Genomic DNA, 27,941 nt, shown 5'->3' with positions numbered 1-27,941 from the left:
CTCCAACAATGGCCTCAACTTGTGATTGATGCCGTGTCGTCCTGGGCTTGTGCTGTGACTTGTACTATGACCTTTACTCTGAAGCCGGTTGTCCTTCGACCCTCTCTGTCGCTTTATGGTAATTCTCTTTTATATAGGGATTCTGCTAAACTTCTGGGGTTAATCTTTGACACTCGCTTGTCCTGGTCACCCTATATCTCCTACTTCCGAGTTGAATGCTCTAAGGTCGTTTACTTACATAAGGTCTTGTCCCATACTTCCCAGGGAGCTGATAGGTGCACGCTCCTCTCTTTACATTCTTCTCTCGTGCTTTCTAAACTCGATTATGGCTGTCTTGCTTACTCGTCTGCCTCTCCCTCCACTCTTCATCGTCTTGATGCTCTTCACTATACTGGGCTCCGTCTTAGCTCTGGTACCTTTCATTCGACCCCTGTCCAGAGCTTGTATGTTGAGACCCGCGTCCCTGTCTGTACAGGGTCGCCGTGATCGCTACTGTCTTCGCTACTTTGTGCGGTTCCTACAGGAGGAGGCATTCATCAGTCTCAGGAGACTATGGAGTTGCACTCTGGTGTCGGCCTGGTCTGGAGTGGCCTCACCAGGGCGCAAAGCCAGGGTAGGTTGATTCGGGGGAGAAGCTGTTACCCAGGCAGCAGGTCCCTCCTCTCCACGGCGCTGAAAGTCTCCAATGGAAAGGCATACGCCAATACGATTGGTTCCAGCGCCGTCGCAGGAACTGTGAGTTCCGGGGTTACGTCATACTTTGACCATTAACCGTCCTGTGGGCCCCTGTTCCCTTTCACCACCTGTGGGCCCCTGTTCCCTTTCACCACCTGTGGGGCCCCTGTTCCCTTTCACCACCTTTGGGCCCCTGTTCCCTTTCACCACCTTCCCCTTTCCGTACGGTTGTCTCGCTTGCAAGGTTCTCTCTCGGCTCTTGTTGATAATGTTTCTTCTCGTGTCATTCTCGTCCTTGCCCCCATGGAGGGTCCCTCTTCCTAAGCTTTGTGGAACCTTGACCTGCATGAATGAGGCTTTTACCCCTCCTACAGTTCTGAAAGGCCTTTTCCTTGCTCACTTTTCTTCACACTCCCGATTCATCTCCATCTTCACAGACGGTGTAGGCTACTCCGTTGTTTCCTAACTGCACCTATATGTGTTGCCTGCCTTCAGAGACTTGGCATATTCACGGCGGAACTTTACGTAATTTTGTTTGATCTTCGTCAACTGCTTTTTCGCCGTAATTCTTCCTTTGTTGTTGTAGTTGATTCTTACAGTTCCCTCATGGCTCTGGAGTCCTTTAATTCTGTCCATCCTGTGGTCATCAAAATTCAATAGTGGTTGTTTCTTATCTCCAGCAGATTTAAGACCAGTTTAAGTCCAGTTTTGCTGGGTTCCCAGCCATATTGGTGTGTTTGTAAATGAGCGTGCGGATGCTGCCGCTATAGAAGCTATCCGCACCTATCTCATCTCTCGTAAAGATATTCCGTATTCCAACTTCTACCCAGTTATTCATTTCTCAATTCTTGCACGTTGGCAGGGTCGTTGGTCTTCTGTTACTGGTAACAACCTGCCTGCTCTTAAGGGTAATGTGTCCCCGTGGCCTTCCTCGTACCACCATAACCGGCGATGGGAAACGGCTCTGGCGAGGTTATGTATTGTCCATACACGCTTAACTCACAGCACTTAATGGAGCGCCGCTCTGCTCCTTATTGTTCAAATTGCATTGTCCCTCTTACGGTCGTGCATTCCCTTGTTGAATCTCCTGACTTTCAGCATGTGTGTGCGTCTTTCTTCCCGACTGTCCCTTGCGGTCACCTAACCCTCGTTCGTATCCTTGGTGAATCAGATGCCTTTGATGTTGTTTACCTTAAGACGTATTGTTTTTTTATTGGCATCCTTAGTTATATTTTGAATATCCCACACTTTTGACGGTGTTAAATAGCCTCCTCAGCTTGGTGCCTTCTTTTCATAATTACTTACTTACCCTTCAAAGTTTGAAGAGACATGGAGGCCCATAGATTCTGGCCTCCAGCTGGGTGGACAGCGCTTCGGATTCGTAGTCCTGAGGTTCCGGGTTCGATCCCCGGTGGAGGCGGAGACAAATGGGCAAAATGTTTCTTTAACCCTGATGCCCCTGTTACCTAGTAATAAATAGGTACCTGGGAGTTAGACAGCTGCTACGGGCTGCTTCCTGGGGGTGGAGGCCTGGTCGAAGACCGGCCCACGGGGGCACTAAGCCCCGAAATCATCTGAAGATAACCTCAAGATAGCCTCCAACCTTGTACTGGCAAACCAATAGAGCGACAAACAGGCATTCTCTCTAATAGACTAATCTGTTAATGAGAAAAAAACATTTATTACAGTTTGTTACAATGGATGAACGAGGCCTTGGGGTCGGCCGCGGCTTTAACGAGCCATGCCTCAGGACGAGTTGTTGAACCGGGCCATAGTGTTCTCAATAAGGACGGCTGACAAAAGTAGCTAACTGGTGCCCAATTGAGATTTTAAACTGGTTCACCTTCCAATTGATATTTTATTGTATATATATATAATATATATATATATATATATATATATTAGTATATTTTGGTAGCAGTCTTTCCAGTAGACATATATTATTAAATATGACCGAAAAAGTAAGATTAATAATTCTAACACGAATTTTCTCAATCTTTCGTACATTTCTTTTCACTGTTGGAGGTAATTAGGAGGTTGGAGTAGATCCTCCTGGTTGACACACATGCACACACACACGCGCGCGCGCACACACACATACACACACACACACACACACACACACACACACACACACACACACACACACACACACACACACACACACATATACACACACCCTAATGGAATGCATTACGAAGTGATGTGGTGGAGGCTGACTCCATACACAGTTTCAAGTGTAGATATGATAGAGCCCAGTAGGCTCAGGAACCTGTACACCTGTTGATTGATAGTTGAGAGGCGGGAGCAAAGAGCCAGAGCTCAACCCCCGGAAGCACAATTAGGTAAGTACACACACACACACACACACACACACACACACACACAGGTCTGTGTCCCAAAGTTTCCTAAGTGAAATACCTTGGGACACAGACCTCAGAGACAAGTCTGTACAGGGTATGATGGACTATGTTACCCAAAAGTGTCAGGAGGCAGTAAACAGGTTCATCCCGGCCCAAAGGAAAAAATCCGAGAAGCAACAGAAGAATCCATGGTATAATAGGGCATGTATGGAAGCGGAGAAACTGAACAAAAAGGCGTGGAGGAACTTCCGGAATAACAGAACACCAGAAAACAGAGAGAGATACCAGAGAACCAGGAATGAGTACGTCAGGGTGAGAAGAGAAGCAGAGAAAAATTTTGAAAATGATATAGCAAACAAAGCCAAGACCGAACCAAAGCTACTCCACAGTCACATCAGAAGGAAAACAACAGTGAAAGAACAGGTATTGAAACTTAGAACAGGCGAGGACAGGTATACAGAGAATGACAGAGAGGTGTGTGAGGAACTCAACAAGAGGTTCCAGGAGGTCTTCACAATAGAACAGGGTGAGGTCACTGTGCTAGGAGAAAGGGAGGTAAACCAGGCGGCCTTGGAGGAGTTCGAAATTACGAGAGAGGAGGTCAAGAGACACCTGCTGGATCTGGATGTTAGAAAGGCTGTTGGTCCAGATGGGATCTCACCATGGGTACTGAAAGAGTGTGCAGAGTCACTTTGCTTGCCACTCTCCATAGTGTATAGTAAGTCACTAGAGACGGGAGACCTACCAGAAATATGGAAGACGGCGAATGTGGTCCCAATATACAAAAAGGGCGACAGACAAGAGGCACTGAACTACAGGCCAGTGTCCTTGACTTGTATACCATGCAAGGTGATGGAGAAGATCGTGAGAAAAAACCTGGTAACACATCTGGAGAGAAGGGACTTCGTGACAAATCGCCAACATGGATTCAGGGAGGGTAAATCTTGCCTTACAGGCTTGATAGAATTCTACGATCAGGTGACACAGATTAAGCAAGAAAGAGAGGGCTGGGCGGACTGCATTTTCTTGGATTGTCGGAAAGCCTTTGACACAGTACCGCATAAGAGGCTGGTACATAAGCTGGAGAGACAGGCAGGTGTAGCTGGTAAGGTGCTCCAGTGGATAATGGAGTATCTAAGCAATAGGAAGCAGAGAGTTACGGTGAGGGGTGAGACCTCCGATTGGCGTGAAGTCACCAGTGGAGTCCCACAGGGCTCTGTACTCGGTCCTATCTTGTTTCTGATATATGTAAATGATCTACCGGAGGGTATCGATTCATTTCTCTCAATGTTTGCGGACGATGCTAAAATTATGAGAAGGATTAAAACAGAAGAGGACTGTTTGAGGCTTCAAGAAGACCTAGACAAGCTGAAGGAATGGTCGAACAAATGGTTGTTAGAGTTTAACCCAACCAAATGTAATGTAATGAAGATAGGTGTAGGGAGCAGGAGGCCAGATACAAGGTATCATCTGGGAGAGGAAATTCTTCAGGAGTCAGAGAAGGAAAAAGACTTGGGGGTTGATATCACGCCAGACCTGTCTCCTGCAGCACATATCAAGCGGATAACATCAGCGGCATATGCCAGGCTGGCCAACATACGAACGGCATTCAGAAACTTGTGTAAAGTATACATTCAGAACTTTGTATACCACATATGTCAGGCCAATCCTGGAGTATGCAGCCCCAGCATGGAGTCCATAGCTAGTCAAGGATAAGACTAAACTGGAAAAGGTTCAAAGGTTTGCCACCAGACTAGTACCCGAGCTGAGAGGTATGAGCTACAAGGAGAGACTACGGGAATTAAACCTCACTTCGCTGGAAGACAGAAGAGTTAGGGGGGACATGATCACCACATTCAAGATTCTGAAGGGGATTGATAGGGTAGATAAAGACAGTCTATTTAACACAAGGGGAACACGCACAAGGGGACACAGGTGGAAACTGAGTGCCCAAATGAGCCACAGAGATATTAGAAAGAACTTTTTTAGTGTCAGAGTGGTTGACAAATGGAATGCATTAGGAAGTGATGTGGTGGAGGCTGACTCCATACACAGTTTCAAGTGTAGATATGACAGAGCCCAGTAGGCTCAGGAATCTGTACACCTGTTGATTGACGGTTGAGAGGCGGGACCAAAAAGCCAGAGCTCAACCCCCGCAAACACAACTAGGTGAGTACAACTAGGTGAGTACACACACGCACACACACACACACGCACACGCACACGCACCCATACAAAGATGCTGTACATATTTCCTCCCTGCATGCAGTTCAGCATCCTCATCTCCCATGAAACTCGCTTCATCCTATTCCCGGAGATTATTTTTTTCAACCCCGAAGGATAGACGAAGGTTTGTGATCAGGCTGCCTCAGCTCTAGTCCAAACCATAAGCTGATTATCTCTAAGGCACCATCTCTTTTCTGTCATAATATATACATATATATATATACATATATATATATATATATATATATATATATATATATATATATATATATATATATATATATATATATATATATATATATATATATATGAATGAAAACTCACACCCCAGAAGTGACTCGAACCCATACTCCCAGAAGCAACGCAACTGGTAACTACAGGGCGCCTTAATCCGCTTGACCATCACGGCCGTCAAAAGGAAGTGATAGCCGAGGCTATTTGAGCCACTTCCCCGACGGCAACTCGGATGGTAATCTTGGGCATAGCATTTCACCAAATCACCTCATTCTTTGGGGCACACGTGAGGAACACAAATGCGAACAAGCCTGAATGGTCCCCAGGACTATATGCGAATGAAAACTCACACCCCAGAAGTGACTCGAACCCATACTCCCAGAAGCAACGCAACTGGTAACTACAGGGCGCCTTAATCCGCTTGACCATCACGGCCGTCAAAAGGAAGTGATAGCCGAGGCTATTTGAGCCACTTCCCCGACGGCAACTCGGATGGTAATCTTGGGCATAGCATTTCACCAAATCACCTCATTCTTTGGGGCACACGTGAGGAACACAAATGCGAACAAGCCTGAATGGTCCCCAGGACTATATGCGAATGAAAACTCACACCCCAGAAGTGACTCGAACCCATACTCCCAGAAGCAACGCAACTGGTAACTACAGGGCGCCTTAATCCGCTTGACCATCACGGCCGTCAAAAGGAAGTGATAGCCGAGGCTATTTGAGCCACTTCCCCGACGGCAACTCGGATGGTAATCTTGGGCATAGCATTTCACCAAATCACCTCATTCTTTGGGGCACACGTGAGGAACACAAATGCGAACAAGCCTGAATGGTCCCCAGGACTATATGCGAATGAAAACTCACACCCCAGAAGTGACTCGAACCCATACTCCCAGAAGCAACGCAACTGGTAACTACAGGGCGCCTTAATCCGCTTGACCATCACGGCCGTCAAAAGGAAGTGATAGCCGAGGCTATTTGAGTCAAATAGCCTCGGCTATCACTTCCTTTTGACGGCCGTGATGGTCAAGCGGATTAAGGCGCCCTGTAGTTACCAGTTGCGTTGCTTCTGGGAGTATGGGTTCGAGTCACTTCTGGGGTGTGAGTTTTCATTCGCATATAGTCCTGGGGACCATTCAGGCTTGTTCGCATTTGTGTTCCTCACGTGTGCCCCAAAGAATGAGGTGATTTGGTGAAATGCTATGCCCAAGATTACCATCCGAGTTGCCGTCGGGGAAGTGGCTCAAATAGCCTCGGCTATCACTTCCTTTTGACGGCCGTGATGGTCAAGCGGATTAAGGCGCCCTGTAGTTACCAGTTGCGTTGCTTCTGGGAGTATGGGTTCGAGTCACTTCTGGGGTGTGAGTTTTCATTCGCATATAGTCCTGGGGACCATTCAGGCTTGTTCGCATTTGTGTTCCTCACGTGTGCCCCAAAGAATGAGGTGATTTGGTGAAATGCTATGCCCAAGATTACCATCCGAGTTGCCGTCGGGGAAGTGGCTCAAATAGCCTCGGCTATCACTTCCTTTTGACGGCCGTGATGGTCAAGCGGATTAAGGCGCCCTGTAGTTACCAGTTGCGTTGCTTCTGGGAGTATGGGTTCGAGTCACTTCTGGGGTGTGAGTTTTCATTCGCATATAGTCCTGGGGACCATTCAGGCTTGTTCGCATTTGTGTTCCTCACGTGTGCCCCAAAGAATGAGGTGATTTGGTGAAATGCTATGCCCAAGATTACCATCCGAGTTGCCGTCGGGGAAGTGGCTCAAATAGCCTCGGCTATCACTTCCTTTTGACGGCCGTGATGGTCAAGCGGATTAAGGCGCCCTGTAGTTACCAGTTGCGTTGCTTCTGGGAGTATGGGTTCGAGTCACTTCTGGGGTGTGAGTTTTCATTCGCATATAGTCCTGGGGACCATTCAGGCTTGTTCGCATTTGTGTTCCTCACGTGTGCCCCAAAGAATGAGGTGATTTGGTGAAATGCTATGCCCAAGATTACCATCCGAGTTGCCGTCGGGGAAGTGGCTCAAATAGCCTCGGCTATCACTTCCTTTTGACGGCCGTGATGGTCAAGCGGATTAAGGCGCCCTGTAGTTACCAGTTGCGTTGCTTCTGGGAGTATGGGTTCGAGTCACTTCTGGGGTGTGAGTTTTCATTCGCATATAGTCCTGGGGACCATTCAGGCTTGTTCGCATTTGTGTTCCTCACGTGTGCCCCAAAGAATGAGGTGATTTGGTGAAATGCTATGCCCAAGATTACCATCCGAGTTGCCGTCGGGGAAGTGGCTCAAATAGCCTCGGCTATCACTTCCTTTTGACGGCCGTGATGGTCAAGCGGATTAAGGCGCCCTGTAGTTACCAGTTGCGTTGCTTCTGGGAGTATGGGTTCGAGTCACTTCTGGGGTGTGAGTTTTCATTCGCATATAGTCCTGGGGACCATTCAGGCTTGTTCGCATATATATATATATATATATATATATATATATATATATATATATATATATATATATATATATATATATATATATATATATATATATATATATGTCGTACCTAGTAGCCAGAACTCACTTCTCAGCCTACTATGCAAGGCCCGATTTGCCTAATAAGCCAAGTTTTCCTGAATTAATATATTTTCTCTAATTTTTTTCTTATGAAATGATAAAGCTACCCATTTCATTATGTATGCGGTCAATTTTTTTTTATTGGAGTTAAAATTAACGTAGATATATGACCGAACCTAACCAACCCTACCAAACCTAACCTAACCTATCTTTATAGGTTAGGTTAGGTTAGGTAGCCGAAAACGTTAGGTTAGGTTTGGTTAGGTAGTCGAAAAACAATTAATTCATGAAAACTTGGCTTATTAGGCAAATCGGGCCTTGCATAGTAGGCTGATAAGTGCGTTCTGGCTACTAGGTACGACATATATATATATATATATATATATATATATATATATATATATATATATATATATATATATATATATATATATATATATATATATATATCATATTACCACCTATGCTTATCCTAGCATGGATAAGGAACTACCTGACAGGAAGGAGCCAGAGAGTTACAGTAAGGGGCGAGAAGTCGGATTGGCGAACAGTAACGAGTGAAGTACCTCAAGGATCGGTGCTGGGACCAATTCTATTTCTAATATATGTTAACGACATGTTTACAGGAGTAGAGTCCTACATGTCGATGTTCGCGGATGACGCAAAGTTGATGAGAAGAGTTGTGACAGATGAGGATTGTAGGATCCTCCAAGAGGACTTGAACAGGTTGCAAAGATGGTAAGAGTATTGGCTACTTGAGTTCAACACGAGCAAATGTAAAGTTATGGAAATGGGACTAGGTGATAGGAGACCAAAGGGACAGTACATAATGAAGGGGAACTGCCTACCTGTGACGACGCGAGAAAGAGACCTGGGGGTGGACGTAACAGCTAATCTATCTCCTGAGGCACATATAAATAGGATAACGACAGCAGCGTACTCTACACTGGCAAAAGTTAGAACATCATTCAGAAACCTAAGTAAGGAGCCATTTAGGGCGCTTTACACTGCCTACGTAAGGCCAGTCTTAGAGTATGGCGCCGCATCATGGAGTCCCCATCTGAAGGAGTACATAATGAAACTGGAAAAGGTTCAGATGTTTGCAACGAGGCTCGTCCCAGAGTTACGAGGGATGGGGTATGAGGAGCGCCTGAAGGAACTGAGCCTTACGACACTAGAAAAAGAGAAGGGTGAGGGGGGATATGATAGGAACGTATAAAATACTCAGGGGAAGTGACAGAGTGGACGTAGGCGAAATGTTCACACGGAATAGTAACAGAACGAGGGGACATGGATAGAAGCTGGAAACTCAGATGAGTCACAAAGATGTTAGGAAGTTTTCTTTTAGTGTGAGAGTAGTGGGAAAATGGAATGCACTTAAGGAGCAGGTTGTGGAATTAAATTCTCTACATAATTTTAAAACCAGGAATGATAGGGAAATAGGACCGAGGTCATTGCTGTAAACAACCGATGCTCGAAACGCGGGATCCAAGAGTCAATGCTTGATTCTATAAGCACAAATAGGTGAGTACAAATAGGTGAACACACACACACACACACACACACACACACACATACACACACACACACACACACACACATTTAAGTGCAGTTCAGTAAGGAAAATGGTGGGCCTGATGCAAGATAAAATTAAGAGGGTTGTAATCTGATAATGAAGATTAGGAAGGTAAACGGAGATGCACACTAATGGGGAATTACACTGTGTGTGTGTGTGTGTGTGTGTGTGTACTCACCTAGTTGTACTCACCTAGTTGTACTGACCTAGTTGTGCTTGGGGGGTTGAGCTTTGGCTCTTTGGTCCCGCCTCTCAACTGTCAATCAATTGGTGTACAGATTCCTGAGCCTACTGGGCCCCATCATATCTACCTTGAGGTTACCTTGAGGTGCTTCCAGGGCTTAGTGTCCCCGCGGCCCGGTCGTCGACCAGGCCTCCTGGTTACTGGACTGATCAACCAGGCTGTTAGACGCGGCTGCTCGCAGCCTGACGTATGAGTCACAGCCTGGTTGATCAGGTATCCTTTGGAGGTGCTTATTCAGTTCTCTCTTGAACACTGTGAGGGGCCGGCCAGTTATGCCCCTTATGTGTAGTGGAAGCGTGTTGAACAGTCTCGGGCCTCTGATGCTGATAAGAGTTCTCTCTCAGAGTACCAGTTGCACCTCTGCTTTTCAACGGGGGTATTCTGCACATCCTGCCATGCCTTCTGGTCTCATGTGATCTGGTCTACATGGTCATGGTTCTGGTCTACATTTGAAGCTGTGTATAGAGTCAGCCTCCACCACATCACTGCCTAATGCATTCCACTTGTTAACTTCTCTGATACTGAAAAGTTCTTTCTAATGTCTCTGTGGCTCATCTGGGTACTAAGTTTCTACCTGTGTCCCCTTGTTCGTGTTCCACCCGTGCTAAAGAGTATGTCTTTGTCCACCCTGTCAATTCCTCTGAGAATTTTGAGGTTGTTATCATGTCTCCCCTTTCTCTTCTGTCTTCCAGGGACGTGAGTTTCAGCTCCTTTAGCCTTTCCTCATAGCTCATACCTCTCAGTTCCGGAAAGAATCTGGTGGCATACCGCTGAATCTTCTCTAACTTTGCAATGTGTTTAACTAGGTATGGACACCAAGCTGGAGCTGCATTTTCCAGGATTGGTCTGACATAAGTGGTATACAGGGTCCTGAACGATTCCCGACATAGGTTGCTAAAGGCAGTTCTTATGTTGGCCAGTCTACCATATGGAGCTGAGGATATCCGTTTTATGGGGACAGGTTCGGAGAGATATCAACCCCCAGTCCTTTCTCTCTATTTGACTCTTGTAGGATTTCACCTCCAAGATGGTACCTTGTGTTCAGCCTTCTACTCCCTTCGTCTAATTTTATTACTTTGCACTTTCCTGAGTTAAACTTTAGTAGCCATTTTCAAGACCACTCCTCTAACCTGTCCAGGTCGTCCTGTAGCCTCTGTCATCATCTGTCTTGATTCTTCTCATAATGTTTGCATCATCAGCGAACATTGAGAGGAATGAGTCTATACCCTCTGGAAGGTCGTTTACATATATTAGAAACAGGATGGGTGCAAGTACAGAGCCCTGTGGGACTCCGCTGGTGACATCTCGCCATTCTGATGTCTCCCCCCCTCACAGTTACTCGCTGTTTCCTGTTGCTTAGATGCTCCCTTATCCACTGGAGCACCTTACATTTACTCCTGCCTGTTGCTCCAACTTTCGTAACAGTTTTTTATGGGGAACTGTGTAAAAGGCTTTCTGACAGTTGGTGGGGTGTTACAAAGCTGTTTCCCTCCAGACTCTACACCAACCTGCGGTCTCACCCGCCCTCACTGTAACACTCTGCTTTCTATTGCTTAGTATCAGGGGTTGGGGATTTTATGAACTTGATACTGAACTTTGCTTACTAGCAAACAGAGACTCTAACCACTTCCCTGATAAAATAAGATCAACCTCTGCAACTTCACAACTGCTGCTGTCAATCAATCAGTACTGGACACGGGAGTGCATATTGGAAGATCACCCTGAAATCGTTGTATACTGAGAGAGGGGTTAAATGTCACATTTACTTGGGGGAATCGGCTCCTATCTGGCCTACTGGTCATGACTACACTCCCTGTCGAGCCGCTGTGACTCCCCCCCCCTCCCCCCCCCCCCTCCCCCCCCCCTTCCCCCCCCCCTCCCCCCCCCCCCCCCCCCCCCCCCGACACTCTGCATGTTTTGGGATGATCTCCTAATTCCCTCTTTATTATATTATTGTCCTTTGTCAACCAATTTGCAACCGTTTCTCTCTCTCTCTCTCTCTCTCTCTCTCTCTCTCTCTCTCTCTCTCTCTCTCTCTCTCTCTCTCTCTCTCTCTCTCTCTCTCTCTCTCTCTCTCTCTCTCTTTTATCAGCACAAGAACAAAATTAGTGGTAAACAGACAAACATTTATTACACGAAAATACATAGAATGAAATATATATATAATATTACGGTACAGTGCCCCTAGGCTGTAACTAACAGGCAACACTCTAATATCATATCAAGTCTTTATCAAATAAACTGCTTTAGGCTGCTGCTCAATTTTTCGCCCACAGCCTACTGCCTCCTCACTGCTTGGGTTTGAGTATCTAGCATATAAAATAATATCTCCAGCAAGAAATATATAACTTTCTGACCTTACATTGCGTCACTCATGCCCTGTGTACTCAAGCTCTCCCTCATACATATCAGGGTGTCCATACACTTCTCCGTTCTGCATCCTGAAGCCCACCACTAAAAACATCTGTCTTTGGGTCCTTGAAATCAGGTAGGTACTCCTGCAGTCTTTGCAGTATTTGCTGCTACTTGAAGTCCCACTTAATGCCTGGGAAGTTCCTCTGTGCGGCTTCACAAAAATAAAACGTGTAGCTCCACTACACTCGAAGGTCCACACTACCGCTTAAGTTATGGTCTACCCCTGAAGTTCAACTCCACATTTCAACTCCATGTCACCTGGTCGTAGAATTCTATTAAGCCAGTTAGGCAAGATTTACCCTCCTTGAATATATTATTACAACTGTATAATGGTGTAATCAGGGAGGGTATAATCCCAAATACGATAATCCCACTTGGGCTGGACGGTGTCGCGTCATGCAAGTCGGCGTTCAATCCCCGACCGTCCAAGTGGTTGGGCACCATTCCTTCCCCCGTCCCGTCCCAAATCCTTATCCTGACCCCTTCCCGGTGCTATGTAGTCGTAATGACTTGGTGTTTTTCCCTGATAGTTCCCTTCCCTTCCCCCTACAACCGAATAAGTGACAGATGCGTGACCGAGTCCCTAGATATCTTCACTTTTCTGATAGAGGGGGACTTGGGAAGAGAAGGGAGGGGGGGGAGAAGAGGGGTCTTCCCTTCTGAAAATAAGGGGAGACAGCTGGAGAGGGGGTACGAGAGGGACAAGTGAGGAAAGGTGAGAGAAGGGAAAATTGGGAGACGAGAGGAGAGAGAGAGAGAGAGAGAGAGAGAGAGAGAGAGAGAGAGAGAGAGAGAGAGAGAGAGAGAGAGAGAGAGAGAGAGAGAGGTGCTTCCGGGGCTTAGCGTCCCCGCGGCCCGGTCGTCGACCAGGCCTCTGGGAGAGAGAGAGAGAGAGAGAATGAGGAAAAGGATCTTGGGGGAGAAAGTTGGGGAAGGGAAAGAGAGGGGACCGATGGAGAAAAAGAGATGAGAGAAGAAAGAGATAGGGGGAGAGAGGAGGGAATAAGTAACAGAGGTGGGGGGGGGGAGGGGAAGAAAGACCCGGGAGCAGCCGGGTACTCCTCCTAGTACTATACGTAGGAGCACTGATATCTAACCATGTCTAAGACATGAGAAGTATTTATGTATATACTAAAAGCATCGAAGAAACTCTTCAATCACTTGTGGTTGAGTGCTCAAGAAGGTCTTCCCATCCCAGTGTAAAGAAACATTATTGACATCTTTTTGGTAACAATCGTACTAAATAAGTCTGTTACTGATCATTTCATCAGTGTGACGAAGGGGGAATTGGGGTCATCTTTTATGTAATCAATTGGCAGGTCTGTTATTATAAAATGGATACGAACCCTTCACTAAACATGATCCGCAGAAGAAACCCCCAATTGGACTTAAGATCTGAATAGACACCAACTGTTCCACGTGAAGGACCCCACACAAGGAGTGGCTTAAGGGGCATCATCTTGAGTTTATCTTGAGATGATTTCGGGGCTTAGCATCCCCGCGGCCCGGTCCTCGACCAGGCCTTCTTTTTGTTACACATCCCTAGGAAGCACCCCGAAGCAGCTGTCTGACTATTTCCTGTCTAAAATGACAGGGACCCTACTAAAGTTCCCCTGGAACACCTCCTGCCCATCGGCTTACAACCAGATCCCAATTTACTGCTGAGTAATTTACTGTGGTCCCGACTTTCCGACTCGATTTTTTAGGGGCCTGAACCTTAGGGCTACGAATCCCGAGCGCTGTCAACTCAGCTGTCAGACCCCTAAAAAATCATGTCGGAAAGTTCAGTCGAAACATTAGTAGGGTTAATATTATGGTGATCTATGGGTAGGGAAAAGTCTAAGTCTGCTGACATGAGTTAGAAGACGTCTGAGAACATGAGTAAAAAGAAAGAAAAAAAGACAAGAGAAAGAAGTGAGCATTGTGGATGACAGCGGCCGCCACGCGGGGCGCCGTCTGCGACCTCTAGGAGGGCGCCATCTGCGACCTCTAGGAGGGCGCCATCTGCGACCTCTAGGAGGGCGCCGTCTGCGACCTCTAGGAGGGCGCCGTCAGCACCCTCTAGGAGGGCGCCGTCTGCGACCTCTAGGAGGGCGCCGTCTGCACCCTCTAGGAGGGCGCCGTCTGCGACCTCTAGGAGGGCGCCGTCTGCACCCTCTAGGAGGGCGCCGTCTGCGACCTCTAGGAGGGCGCCGTCTGTACCCTCTAGGAGGGCGCCGTCAGCAGCCTCTAGGAGGGCGCCGTCTGCACCCTCTAGGAGGGCGCCGTCAGCAGCCTCTAGGAGGGCGCCGTCTGCACCCTCTAGGAGGGCGCCGACAGCAGCCTCTAGGAGGGCGCCGTCTGCACCCTCTAGGAGGGCGCCGTCTGCACCCTCTAGGAGGGCGCCGTCAGCACCCTCTAGGAGGGCGCCGTCTGCACCCTCTAGGAGGGCGGCGTCAGCACCCTCTAGGAGGACCCGTCAGGAGGGAAGCATCCTTCAGGCGGTGGCGCGGGTCTTGACAACAGAGGCCACCTGTCAATATATGTCATAACCATTATAATTACAAAGTCTATCACTCATTGCCTTCATATCCACCTACACCAGCACCAGCAGCTTCACCAGCATCTTCATCACGCCGCCCTTCCCCCCTCCCCCACCCCCTTCACCATCACTGTCATCACCATCGGTGTCGCATACTGCCATGCAGAAACACAGGCAACCAACGATGATAGCTATCATAGCCACGATAGCGAAGATTGTAACACCACAACAAATCGCCCAAGTTGTACCAGAACACATTTTCTTTAATGACGATTAAATGTTTTTAATTAATTTCTTATTTTTTTGACTTAAAACTGAGAGATCATGTTTGTGAAATTAAGTGGGATGTGTTCTCCATCGTTTTGAATCATTGACCACCGTCCACCACCGTCCCTACCTTTCACCACATTCTCCACCTTTCACCACATTCTCTACCCTTCACCACATTCTCTACCCTTCACCACATTCTCTACCCTTCACCACATTCTCTACCCTTCACCACATTCTCTACCCTTCACCACATTCTCTACCCTTCACCACATTCTCTACCCTTCACCATATTCTCTACCCTTCACCACATTCTCTACCCTTCACCACAGTCCTTACCCTTCACCTGGCCCACCTCCTCATCACACAAGGCCCCCTCATCACACTAGGCCCCCTCATCACACAAGGCCCCCTCATCACACTAGGCCCCCTCATCACACAAGGCCCCCTCATCACACAAGGCCCCCTCATCACACAAGGCCCCCTCATCACACAAGGCCCCCTCATCACACAAGGCCCCCTCATCACACAAGGCCCCCTCATCACACAAGGCCCCCTCATCACACTAGGCCCCCTCATCACACAAGGCCCCCTCATCACACTAGGCCCCCTCATCACACAAGGCCCCCTCATCACACAAGGCCCCCTCATCACACATTTAACACTGGTGGAATAAGGGGACACAGGTGGAGACTGAGTACCCAAATGAGCCACAGGGACGTTTGAAGGAACTTTTTCAGTGTCAGAGTAGTTAAGAGGTGAAATACATTAGGCAGTGATGTGGTGGAGGCTGACTCCATACACAGTTTCAAGTGTAGATATGATAGAGCCCAGTAGGCTCAGGAACCTGTACACCTGTTGATTGACGGTTGAGAGGCGGGGCCAAAGAGCCAGAGCTCAACCCCCGCAAGCACAACTAGGTGAGGACACACAGCGCCCTTGGACCTCGAGGCGGTAAAAGCAATTCTCTGACGGGAAATTTGTTGTTAAGGATTTTAATAGTACTGATGAAGGTGAGGGCTGGGGGGGGGGCTGATGAAGGTGAGGGCTGGGGGGGGGGCTGATGAAGGTGAGGGCTGGGGGGGCTGATGAAGGTGAGGGCTGGGGGGGCTGATGAAGGTGAGGGCTGGGGGGGGGGGGCTGATGAAGGTGAGGGCTGGGGGGGGCTGATGAAGGTGAGGGCTGGGGGGGCTGATGAAGGTGAGGGCTGGGGGGGGCTGATGAAGGTGAGGGCTGGGGGGGGGGCTGATGAAGGTGAGGGCTGGGGGGGGCTGATGAAGGTGAGGGCTGGAGGGGGGGGCTGATGAAGGTGAGGGCTGGGGGGGGGGCTGATGAAGGTGAGGGCTGGGGGGGGCTGATGAAGGTGAGGGCTGGGGGGGCTGATGAAGGTGAGGGCTGGGGGGGGCTGATGAAGGTGAGGGCTGGGGGGGGCTGATGAAGGTGAGGGCTGGGGGGGGCTGATGAAGGTGAGGGCTGGGGGGGGGCTGATGAAGGTGAGGGCTGGGGGGGGGCTGATGAAGGTGAGGGCTGGGGGGGGGCTGATGAAGGTGAGGGCTGGGGGGGGCTGATGAAGGTGAGGGCTGGGGGGGGCTGATGAAGGTGAGGGCTGGGGGGGGCTGATGAAGGTGAGGGCTGGAGGGGGGGCTGATGAAGGTGAGGGCTGGGGGGGGGGGGCTGATGAAGGTGAGGGCTGGGGGGGGGGGCTGATGAAGGTGAGGGCTGGGGGGGAGGCTGATGAAGGTGAGGGCTGGGGGGGGGCTGATGAAGGTGAGGGCTGGGGGGGGGGCTGATGAAGGTGAGGGCTGGGGGGGGGCTGATGAAGGTGAGGGCTGGGGGGGGGCTGATGAAGGTGAGGGCTGGGGGGGCTGATGAAGGTGAGGGCTGGGGGGGGCTGATGAAGGTGAGGGCTGGGGGGGCTGATAAAGGTGAGGGCTGGGGGGGGGCTGATGAAGGTGAGGGCTGGGGGGGGCTGATGAAGGTGAGGGCTGGGGGGGGCTGATGAAGGTGAGGGCTGGGGGGGGCTGATGAAGGTGAGGGCTGGGGGGGGCTGATGAAGGTGAGGGCTGGGGGGGGGCTGATGAAGGTGAGGGCTGGGGGGGGGCTGATGAAGGTGAGGGCTGGGGGGGGGCTGATGAAGGTGAGGGCTGGAGGGTGTTGTTGAAGGTGAGGGCTGGAGGGGGGCTGATGAAGGTGAGGGCTGGAGGGTGTTGATGAAGGTGAGGGCTGGAGGGACTTGATGAAGGTGAGGGCTGGAGGGACTTGATGAAGGTGAGGGCTGGAGGGACTTGATGAAGGTGAGGGCTGGAGGGACTTGATGAAGGTGAGGGCTGGAGGGACTTGATGAAGGTGAGGGCTGGAGGGACTTGATGAAGGTGAGGGCTGGAGGGACTTGATGAAGGTGAGGGCTGGAGGGGGTTGATGAAGGTGAGGGCTGGAGGGACTTGATGAAGGTGAGGGCTGGAGGGACTTGATGAAGGTGAGGGCTGGAGGGACTTGATGAAGGTGAGGGCTGGAGGGGGTTGATGAAGGTGAGGGCTGGGGGGGGCTGATGAAGGTGAGGGCTGGAAGGACGTGATGAAGGTGAGGGCTGGAGGGACTTGATGAAGGTGAGGGCTGGAGGGACTTGATGAAGGTGAGGGCTGGAGGGACTTGATGAAGGTGAGGGCTGGAGGGACTTGATGAAGGTGAGGGCTGGAGGGACTTTATGAAGGTGAGGGCTGGAGGGACTTGATGAAGGTGAGGGCTGGAGGGGGTTGATGAAGGTGAGGGCTGGAGGGGGCTGATGAAGGTGAGGGCTGGAGGGACTTGATGAAGGTGATGGCTGGAGGGGGCTGATGAAGGTGAGGGCTGGAGGGACTTGATGAAGGTGAGGGCTGGAGGGACTTGATGAAGGTGAGGGCTGGAGGGACTTGATGAAGGTGAGGGCTGGAGGGACTTGATGAAGGTGAGGGCTGGAGGGACTTGATGAAGGTGAGGGCTGGAGGGACTTGATGAAGGTGAGGGCTGGAGGGACTTGATGAAGGTGAGGGCTGGAGGGACTTGATGAAGGTGAGGGCTGGAGGAACTTGATGAAGGTGAGGGCTGGAGGGACTTGATGAAGGTGAGGGCTGGAGGGACTTGATGAAGGTGAGGGCTGGAGGGGCTTGATGAAGGTGAGGGCTGGAGGGACTTGATGAAGGTGAGGGCTGGAGGGACTTGATGAAGGTGAGGGCTGGAGGGACTTGATGAAGGTGAGGGCTGGAGGGACTTGATGAAGGTGAGGGCTGGAGGGACTTGATGAAGGTGAGGGCTGGAGGGACTTGATGAAGGTGAGGGCTGGAGGGACTTGATGAAGGTGAGGGCTGGAGGGACTTGATGAAGGTGAGGGCTGGAGGGACTTGATGAAGGTGAGGGCTGGAGGGACTTGATGAAGGTGAGGGCTGGAGGGACTTGATGAAGGTGAGGGCTGGAGGGACTTGATGAAGGTGAGGGCTGGAGGGACTTGATGAAGGTGAGGGCTGGAGGGACTTGATGAAGGTGAGGGCTGGAGGGACTTGATGAAGGTGAGGGCTGGAGGGACTTGATGAAGGTGAGGGCTGGAGGGACTTGATGAAGGTGAGGGCTGGAGGGGTAGGTGAAGGTGATGGGTAAGTCCCTATTAGGTCTACATGGTGATAAAGGAGGGAAGTAGCAACAGTGGAGAGAGAGAGAGAGAGAGAGAGAGAGAGAGAGAGAGAGAGAGAGAGAGAGAGTGAGTGAGTGAGTGAGTGAGTGAGTGAGTGAGTGAGTGAGTGAGTGAGTGAGTGAGAGAGTGAGAGAGTGAGAGAGTGAGAGAGTGAGAGAGTGAGAGAGTGAGAGAGTGAGTGAGTGAGTGAGTGAGTGAGTGAGTGAGTGAGTGAGTGAGTGAGAGAGTGAGAGAGTGAGAGAGTGAGAGAGTGAGAGAGTGAGAGAGTGAGAGAGTGAGAGAGTGAGAGAGTGAGAGAGTGAGTGAGTGAGTGAGTGAGTGAGTGAGTGAGTCCTGAGGACCCAAAAGTAATAAATGAGAGGACCTGTGGAGAGTGAGTTGGGAGACAATTTTGTGGAGGTGTGGAAGCTGTGTATATAGGCTATGGTGTGATGGTGAGGTATGGCTGTGGTTAGGCCTAGTGTCATGGTTAGATGGTTGTACTCAACTAGTTGTGCTTGCGGGGGTTGAGCTCTGGCTCTTTGGTCCCGCCTCTCAACTGTCAATCAACTGGTAATTACCTAAGTGTAGTTACAGGATGAGAGCTACGCTAGTGGTGTCCCGTCTTCCCAGCACTCTTTGTCATATAACGCTTTGAAACTACTGACGGTCTTGGCCTCCACCACCTTCTCACCTAACTTATTCCAACCGTCTACCACTCTGTTTGCGAAAGTGAATTTTCTTATATTTCTTCGGCATCTGTGTTTAGCTAGTTTAAATCTATGACCTCTTGTTCTTAAAGTTCCAGGTCTCAGGAAATCTTCCCTATCGATTTTATCAGTTCCTGTTACTATTTTGTATGTAGTGATCATATCACCTCTTTTTCTTCTGTCTTCCAGTTTTGGCATATTTAGTGCCTCTAACCTCTCCTCGTAGCTCTTGCCCTTCAGTTCTGGGAGCCACTTAGTAGCATGCCTTTGCACCTTTTCCAGTTTGTTGATGTGCTTCTTAAGATATGGGCACCACCTATATGATAGGTGGTGATATGACAGAGCCTACTGGGCTCTGTCATATCTACATTTGAAATTGTGTATTGAGTCAACCTCCACCACATCACTTCCTAATGCTTTCCATCTGTTAACTACTCTGACACTGATTTTTTTTAACGTCCCTGTGGCTCATTTGGGTACTCAGTTTCCACCTGTGTCTTCTTGTTCGCGTTTCACCCGTGTTAAACAGATTATCTTTATCCACCCTGTCGATTCCTCTTAGAATTGTATAGGTGGTGATCATGTCTCTCCTAACTCCTCTGTCTTCTTTTGTTGTAAGGTTTAGTTCCGGCAGTCTTTCCTCGTAGCTTAAGCCTCTCAGCTCGGAGACTAGTCTAGTGGCATACCTCTGAATTTTTCCTAACTTTGTTCTGTTTGACTAGACATGGACTCCACGCTGGAGCTGCATACTCCTGTATTGTTCTGACATAAGAGATATGCAAGGTTCTGAATGATTACGTACATAAGTCTCTGAAGGCCATTCTTATATTTGCTAGCCTTTCATATGACGCTGATGTTATCCTTTGATGTGGGCTTCAGGGGACAGGTCTGGTGTGATATCAACCCCCAGATCTCTCTCTCTCTCGTCCTGACTCCTGAAGGATTTCCTCTCCTAGCTGGTACCTTGTGTTTGACCTTCTGATCCAGCCATTTGTTGGACCATCCCTTCAGTTTCTCATATCGTAGCCTCTTGTTGTCCTCCTCTGTCTTAATCCTTCTGATAATTTTAGCATCGTCAGCAAATCTTGAGAGGAATGAGTCTATACCCTCTGGTAGATCATTTATGTATATCTGAAACAGGATAGGTCCGTGTACAGAGCCCTGTGGCACTCCGCTGGTGACATCTCGCCATTTGGAGGTCTTACTGCTCACAGCAACTCTCTGCTTCCTGTTGTTTACGTACTCCTTTATCCACTGGATATGCAACAGGCTCTTATCGAACACTTTATCAAAAGCTTTGTGACAGTCAAAGAAAATGCAGTCTGCCCGTCTTTCTCTTTCTTGCTTAATGCTTGTTGCTTGGTCATAGAATTCTGTTAAACCTGTGTGGCAAGATTTGCCATCCTGAACCTTTGTTGGTGACGTGTGTTACAAAGTCCCTTCTCTCCTGATGTGCTACCAACATTTTTCCTCCCAATCTTCTCCATCACCTTACATGGTATACAAGTTAGGGACACCGGCCAGTGGGGTGTAAGTTAGTACAGGTGTTTGGGAGTTATGGCTATGGTTAGGCCCGAGTGTTGTTCTTGATAGGCTCAGTCTGATGGTATGGTTAGGTTGCGTTTTGGGCTGGTTTCTTGCGTGGATGTTGGGGAGGCTGAGTGATGGACTCGTATGGCTGCGTCTAGGCCAGGTTCAGGGAGAGATGATGGTGGTAGGTCTATGAGAAGTGGTTTGTTGTTTTCAATCCTGAAACTTCCAATGAGCCTCTCTGTCTCTCTGTCTCTGTCTCTGTCTCTGTCTCTGTGTCTCTGTGTCTCTCTGTCTCTCTGTCTCTGTCTCTGTCTCTGTCTCTGTCTCTGTCTCTGTCTCTCTGTCTCTGTCTCTGTCTCTGTCTCTGTCTCTCTCTCTCTCTCTCTCTCTCTCTCTCTCTCTCTCTCTCTCTCTCTCTCTCTCTCTCTCTCTCTCTCTCTCTCTCTCTCTCTCTGTATATATATATATATATATATATATATATATATATATATATATATATATATATATATATATATATATATATATATATATATATATATATATATATAGCGAATGAGAGAGAGAGAGAGAGAAAGAGAGAGTGAGAGAGAGAGAGAGAGAGAGAGAGAGAGAGAGAGAGAGAGAGAGAGAGAGAGAGAGAGAGAGAGAGAGAGAGAGAGAGAGAGAGAGAGAGAGAGGTCTCTCCTCACTGCCGCCTTGGGCCATGTTATCTCCTCCACTTCTCTTCCCATTCTTCTAGAGCTGCCCTTTCCCCCCTTCTACTTAACTTTCGAGTTTTTTCTTATTTTTCTCTATTTCCAGACATCTGCTCTTGTGGCCTCCCTCACTCCCTCTCTCACTTGGATACTTTTACCTCTATGCCCATTTTTTTTTTAATTTTTTTTCGGCAGGGCTAATTTTTTTGTCTTCTGGGCTGAACATCCCTTTATCTGTTTCCTGGTCGTGTGATGGTGAGGTGTGATGACGGGGCCTTGTGTGATGACGGGGCCTTGTGTGATGAGGTGGGTCTTGTGTGATGAGGAGGCCTTGTGTGATGACGGGGTCTTGTGTGATGAGGTGAGTCTTGTGTGATGAGGTGGCTCTTGTGTGATGAGGGGGGGCCTTGTGTGATGACGGGGCCTTGTGTGATGATGGGGCCTTGTGTGATGACGGGGCCTTGTGTGATGATGGGGCCTTGTGTGATGACGGGGCCTTGTGTGATGACGGGGCCTAGTGTGATGACGAGGCCTTGTGTGATGATGGGGGCCTTGTGTGAAGATGGGGGCCTTGTGTCATGAGGGGGGCCTTGTGTGATGATGGGGGCCTTGTGTGAAGATGGGGGCCTTGTGTGATGAGGGGGCCTTGTGTGAAGATGGAGGCCTTGTGTGATGATGGGGGCCATGTGTGAAGATGGGGGCCTTGTGTGATGAGGGGGGCCTTGTGTGAAGATGGGGGCCTTGTGTGATGAGGGGGGCCTTGTGTGATGATGGGGGCCTTGTGTGATGATGGGGCCTTGTGTGAAGATGGGGGCCTTGTGTGATGAGGGGGGCCTTGTGTGATGATGGGGGCCTTGTGTGATGATGGAGGCCTTGTGTGATGACGGGGCCTTGTGTGATGACGGGGTCTTGTGTGATGACGGGGCCTTGTGTGATGATGGGGCCTTGTGTGATGACGGGGCCATGTGTGATGATGGAGGCCTTGTGTGATGATGGGGCCTTGTGTGATGATGGGGCCTTGTGTGATGAGGTGGCTCTTGTGTGATGAGGGGGGCCTTGTGTGATGACGGGGCCTTGTGTGATGACGGGGTCTTGTGTGATGACGGGGCCTTGTGTGATGATGGGGCCTTGAGTGATGACAGGGCCTTGTGTGATGATGGGGCCTTGTGTGATGATGGGGCCTTGTGTGATGATGGGGCCTTGTGTGATGATGGGGCCTCGTGTGATGACGGGGCCTTGTGTGATGACGGGGCCTTGTGTGATGATGGGGCCTTGTGTGATGACGGGGCCTTGTGTGATGACGGGGCCTTGTGTGATGATGGGGGCCTTGTGTGAAGATGGGGGCCTTGTGTGATGAGGGGGCCTTGTGTGATGATAGGGGCCTTGTGTGATGATGGGGGCCATGTGTGAAGATGGGGGCCTTGTGTGATGAGGGGGGCCTTGTGTGATGATGGGGGCCTTGTGTGATGATGGGGGCCATGTGTGAAGATGGGGGCCTTGTGTGAAGATGGGGGCCTTGTGTGATGATGGGGGCCTTGTGTGAAGATGGGGGGCCTTGTGTGATGATGGGGGCCTTGTGTGAAGATAGAGGCCTTGTGTGAAGATGGGGGCCTTGTGTGATGATGGGGCCTTGTGTGAAGATGGAGGTCTTGTGTGATGATGGGGCCTTGTGTGATGATGGAGGCCTTGTGTGATGATGGAGGCCTTGTGTGATGATGGGGGCCTTGTGTGAAGATGGGGGCCTTGTGTGATGATGGGGGCCTTGTGTGAAGATGGAGGCCTTGTGTGAAGATGGAGGCCTTGTGTGAAGATGGGGGCCTTGTGTGATGACGGGGCCTTGTGTGAAGATGGGGCCTTGTGTGAAGATGGAGGCCTTGTGTGATGACGGGGCCTTGTGTGATGACGGGGCCTTGTGTGATGACGGGGCCTTTTGTGATGATGGGGGCCTTGTGTGAAGATGGAGGCCTTGTGTGATGATGGGGGCCTTGTGTGAAGATGGGGGCCTTGTGTGATGATGGAGGCCTTGTGTGATGATGGGGCCTTGTGTGAAGATGGAGGCCTTGTGTGATGATGGGGGCCTTGTGTGAAGATGGGGGCCTTGTGTGAAGATGGAGGCCTTGTGTGATGATGGGGCCTTGTGTGAAGATGGAGGCCTTGTGTGATGATGGGGCCTTGTGTGAAGATGGAGGCCTTGTGTGATGATGGGGCCTTGTGTGAAGATGGAGGCCTTGTGTGATGATGGGGGCCTTGTGTGAAGATGGAGGCCTTGTGTGATGATGGGGGCCTTGTGTGAAGATGGGGGCCTTGTGTGATGATGGGGGCCTTGTGTGAAGATGGGGGCCTTGTGTGATGATGGGGGCCTTGTGTGAAGATGGAGGCCTTGTGTGAAGATGGAGGCCTTGTGTGAAGATGGGGGCCTTGTGTGATGACGGGGCCTTGTGTGAAGATGGGGCCTTGTGTGAAGATGGGGGCCTTGTGTGATGACGGGGCCTTGTGTGATGACGGGGCCTTGTGTGATGACGGCGCCTTGTGTGATGACGGGGCCTTTTGTGATGATGGGGGCCTTGTGTGAAGATGGTGGCCTTGTGTGATGATGGGGGCCTTGTGTGAAGATGGGGGCCTTGTGTGATGATGGAGGCCTTGTGTGATGATGGGGCCTTGTGTGAAGATGGAGGCCTTGTGTGATGATGGGGGCCTTGTGTGAAGATGGGGGCCTTGTGTGAAGATGGGGGCCTTGTGTGAAGATGGAGGCCTTGTGTGATGATGGGGCCTTGTGTGAAGATGGAGGCCTTGTGTGATGATGGGGCCTTGTGTGAAGATGGAGGCCTTGTGTGATGATGGGGCCTTGTGTGAAGATGGAGGCCTTGTGTGATGATGGGGGCCTTGTGTGAAGATGGAGGCCTTGTGTGATGATGGGGGCCTTGTGTGAAGATGGGGGCCTTGTGTGATGATGGGGGCCTTGTGTGAAGATGGGGGCCTTGTGTGATGATGGGGGCCTTGTGTGATGATGGAGGCCTTGTGTGATGATGGGGGCCTTGTGTGAAGATGGGGGCCTTGTGTGATGATGGGGGCCTTGTGTGAAGATGGAGGCCTTGTGTGAAGATGGAGGCCTTGTGTGAAGATGGGGGCCTTGTGTGATGACGGGGCCTTGTGTGAAGACGGGGCCTTGTGTGAAGATGGGGGCCTTGTGTGATGACGGGGCCTTGTGTGATGACGGGGCCTTGTGTGATGACGGGGCCTTGTGTGATGACGGGGCCTTTTGTGATGATGGGGGCCTTGTGTGAAGATGGAGGCCTTGTGTGATGATGGGGGCCTTGTGTGAAGATGGGGGCCTTGTGTGATGATGGAGGCCTTGTGTGATGATGGGGCCTTGTGTGAAGATGGAGGCCTTGTATGATGATGGGGGCCTTGTGTGAAGATGGGGGCCTTGTGTGAAGATGGAGGCCTTGTGTGATGATGGGGCCTTGTGTGAAGATGGAGGCCTTGTGTGATGATGGGGCCTTGTGTGAAGATGGAGGCCTTGTGTGAAGATGGAGGCCTTGTGTGATGATGGGGCCTTGTGTGAAGATGGAGGCCTTGTGTGATGATGGGGGCCTTGTGTGAAGATGGAGGCCTTGTGTGATGATGGGGGCCTTGTGTGAAGATGGGGGCCTTGTGTGATGATGGGGGCCTTGTGTGAAGATGGGGGCCTTGTGTGATGATGGGGGCCTTGTGTGAAGATGGGGGCCTTGTGTGATGATGGGGGCCTTGTGTGAAGATGGAGGCCTTGTGTGATGATGGGGGCCTTGTGTGAAGATGGGGGCCTTGTGTGATGATGGGGGCCTTGTGTGAAGATGGGGCCTTGTGTGATGATGGGGCCTTGTGTGATGATGGGGGCCTTGTGTGTTGATGGGGCCTTGTGTGATGATGGGGGCCTTGTGTGAAGATGGTGGCCTTATGTGATGGGGCCTTGTGTGATGATGGGGCCTTGTGTGATGACGGAGGCCTTGTGTGAAGATGGGGCCTTGTGTGATGATGGGGCCTTGTGTGATGACGGGGCCTTGTGTGATGACGGGGTGTTGTGTGATGACGGGGTCTTGTGTGATGATGGGGCCTTGTGTGATGACGGGGGGCCTTGTGTGATGACGGGGGCCTTGTGTGATGACGGGGGGCCTTGTGTGATGACGGGCGCCTTGTGTGATGACGGGTGGCCTTGTGTGATGATGGGGGCCTTGTGTGATGACGGGGGGCCTTGTGTGATGACGGGGCCTTGTGTGAAGATGGGGCCTTTTGTGATGACGGGGGCCTTGTGTGATGACGGGGGCCTTGTGTGATGACGGGGGGCCTTGTGTGATGACGGGGGGCCTTGTGTGATGACGGGGGGCCTTGTGTGATGACGGGGGGCCTTGTGTGATGAAGGGTGGCCTTGTGTGATGACGGGGGCCTTGTGTGATGACGGGGGCCTTGTGTGATGACGGGGGCCTTGTGTGATGACGGGGGGCCTTGTGTGATGACGGGTGGCCTTGTGGGATGACGGGGGGCCTTGTGTGATGACGGGTGGCCTTGTGTGATGACGGGTGGCCTTGTGTGATGACGGGGGGCCTTGTGTGATGACGGGTGGCCTTGTGTGATGACGGGGGCCTTGTGTGATGACGGGGGGCCTTGTGTGATGACGGGGGCCTTGTGTGATGACGAGGGGCCTTGTGTGATGACGGGTGGCCTTGTGTGATGACGGGGGCCTTGTGTGATGACGGGGGGCCTTGTGTGATGACGGGTGGCCTTGTGTGATGACGGGTGGCCTTGTGTGATGACGGGTGGCCTTGTGTGATGACGGGGGGCCTTGTGTGATGACGGGTGGCCTTGTGTGATGACGGGTGGCCTTGTGTGATGACGGGTGGCCTTGTGTGATGACGGGTGGCCTTGTGTGATGACGGGTGGCCTTGTGTGATGACGGGTGGCCTTGTGTGATGACGGGGGGCCTTGTGTGATGACGGGTGGCCTTGTGTGATGACGGGGGCCTTGTGTGATGACGGGGGGCCTTGTGTGATGACGGGGGCCTTGTGTGATGACGGGGGGCCTTGTGTGATGACGGGTGGCCTTGTGTGATGACGGGGGCCTTGTGTGATGACGGGGGGCCTTGTGTGATGACGGGTGGCCTTGTGTGATGACGGGGGCCTTGTGTGATGACGGGGGGCCTTGTGTGATGACGGGTGGCCTTGTGTGATGACGGGGGCCTTGTGTGATGACGGGTGGCCTTGTGTGATGACGGGGGCCTTGTGTGATGACGGGGGGCCTTGTGTGATGACGGGGGGCCTTGTGTGATGACGGGGGGCCTTGTGTGATGACGGGTGGCCTTGTGTGATGACGGGGGGCCTTGTGTGATGACGGGGGCCTTGTGTGATGACGGGGGGCCTTGTGTGATGACGGGGGCCTTGTGTGATGAGGTGAACCTTGTGTGATGATTAACATGTCGTGTCCTGTGAGTATGTGTGTCGTGTCTGGCCTCCGATTTGTTGAGTGTGAACTCAATTTAGAAGTTGTTGAGTGGTTGGTTGTGTGTGTGTGTGGGGGGGGGGGTGTCAAGGTTGTGGCGTGACTGGACCGTATTCATATTAAATGGAGCAGAATGTACATTTTCAGCCAGTGTTGTGTTTGGTGAAAGGTTTCCAATATTTATAATGCCATGCTTCGACTTTTATCTCTACGCACACACACACACACACACACACACACACACACACACACACACACACACACACACACACACACACATGTATATGTGGGGATGTAATGGGATGTAATGTGATATGATTTGGATGTGACAAAGATTACAGGCCTGGATGGAATCTCCCCTTGTATACTAAAGGAAGGAGCAGAAGCACTGTGTCTGCCTCTCTCCATAGTGCATAACAAATGACTGGCAACAGGGGAATTGCCAAAAATTGGGAAGAGTGCTAATATAGTTCCGATATACAAGAAGGGTGATAGGCAGGAGGCACTGAGCTACAGGCCAATGTCCCTAACTTGCATACCATGCAAGCTGATGGAGATGATTGGGCGAAAAAAGCTTATGGAACATCTGGAGCGAAAGAACTTTGTAACACAGCATTAACATGGGTTTAGGGATGGCAATTAAGTCCTGCCTCACAGGATTAATTGAATTCTATGACCAAGCAACAAAAATCAGGCAAGAAAGAGAAGGGTGGGCAGACTGCATATTTTTGGATTGCCAGAAAGCCTTTGACACAGTCCCACACAAGACGCTAGTGAAAAAGCTGGAGATGCAGGCAG

The 27,941-nt window shown here is 50.5% G+C and overlaps 2 protein-coding genes across 2 annotated transcripts in view; one reads left to right on the top strand and one right to left on the bottom strand.

Moving 5' to 3' along the window:
- Positions 1-27,941, top strand: part of LOC123749468 (uncharacterized) — a gene marked incomplete in the record, with an annotated part of 443,575 nt that overhangs the window by 57,844 nt on the left and 357,790 nt on the right.
- The window catches only part of LOC138357018 (nascent polypeptide-associated complex subunit alpha, muscle-specific form-like), a 45,741-nt gene continuing 31,957 nt past the window's right edge, over positions 14,158-27,941 (bottom strand). Inside the window, exons 2-4 of the mRNA XM_069313552.1 lie at positions 22,091-27,062; positions 17,347-18,688; positions 14,158-14,744 (exon numbers count right to left, since the gene is read on the bottom strand). Coding sequence (XP_069169653.1) covers positions 14,158-14,744; positions 17,347-18,688; positions 22,091-27,062 — 6,901 coding nt within the window. The remainder of the gene's footprint in view (positions 14,745-17,346; positions 18,689-22,090; positions 27,063-27,941) is intronic.

This window comes from Procambarus clarkii, chromosome 75 (genome assembly GCF_040958095.1).
Source record: "Procambarus clarkii isolate CNS0578487 chromosome 75, FALCON_Pclarkii_2.0, whole genome shotgun sequence".
Classification (NCBI taxonomy): Eukaryota; Metazoa; Arthropoda; class Malacostraca; order Decapoda; family Cambaridae; genus Procambarus; species Procambarus clarkii.
The sequence above is the reverse complement of the archived record's forward strand: the minus strand, read 5'-3'. Positions and strand labels throughout refer to the sequence as shown.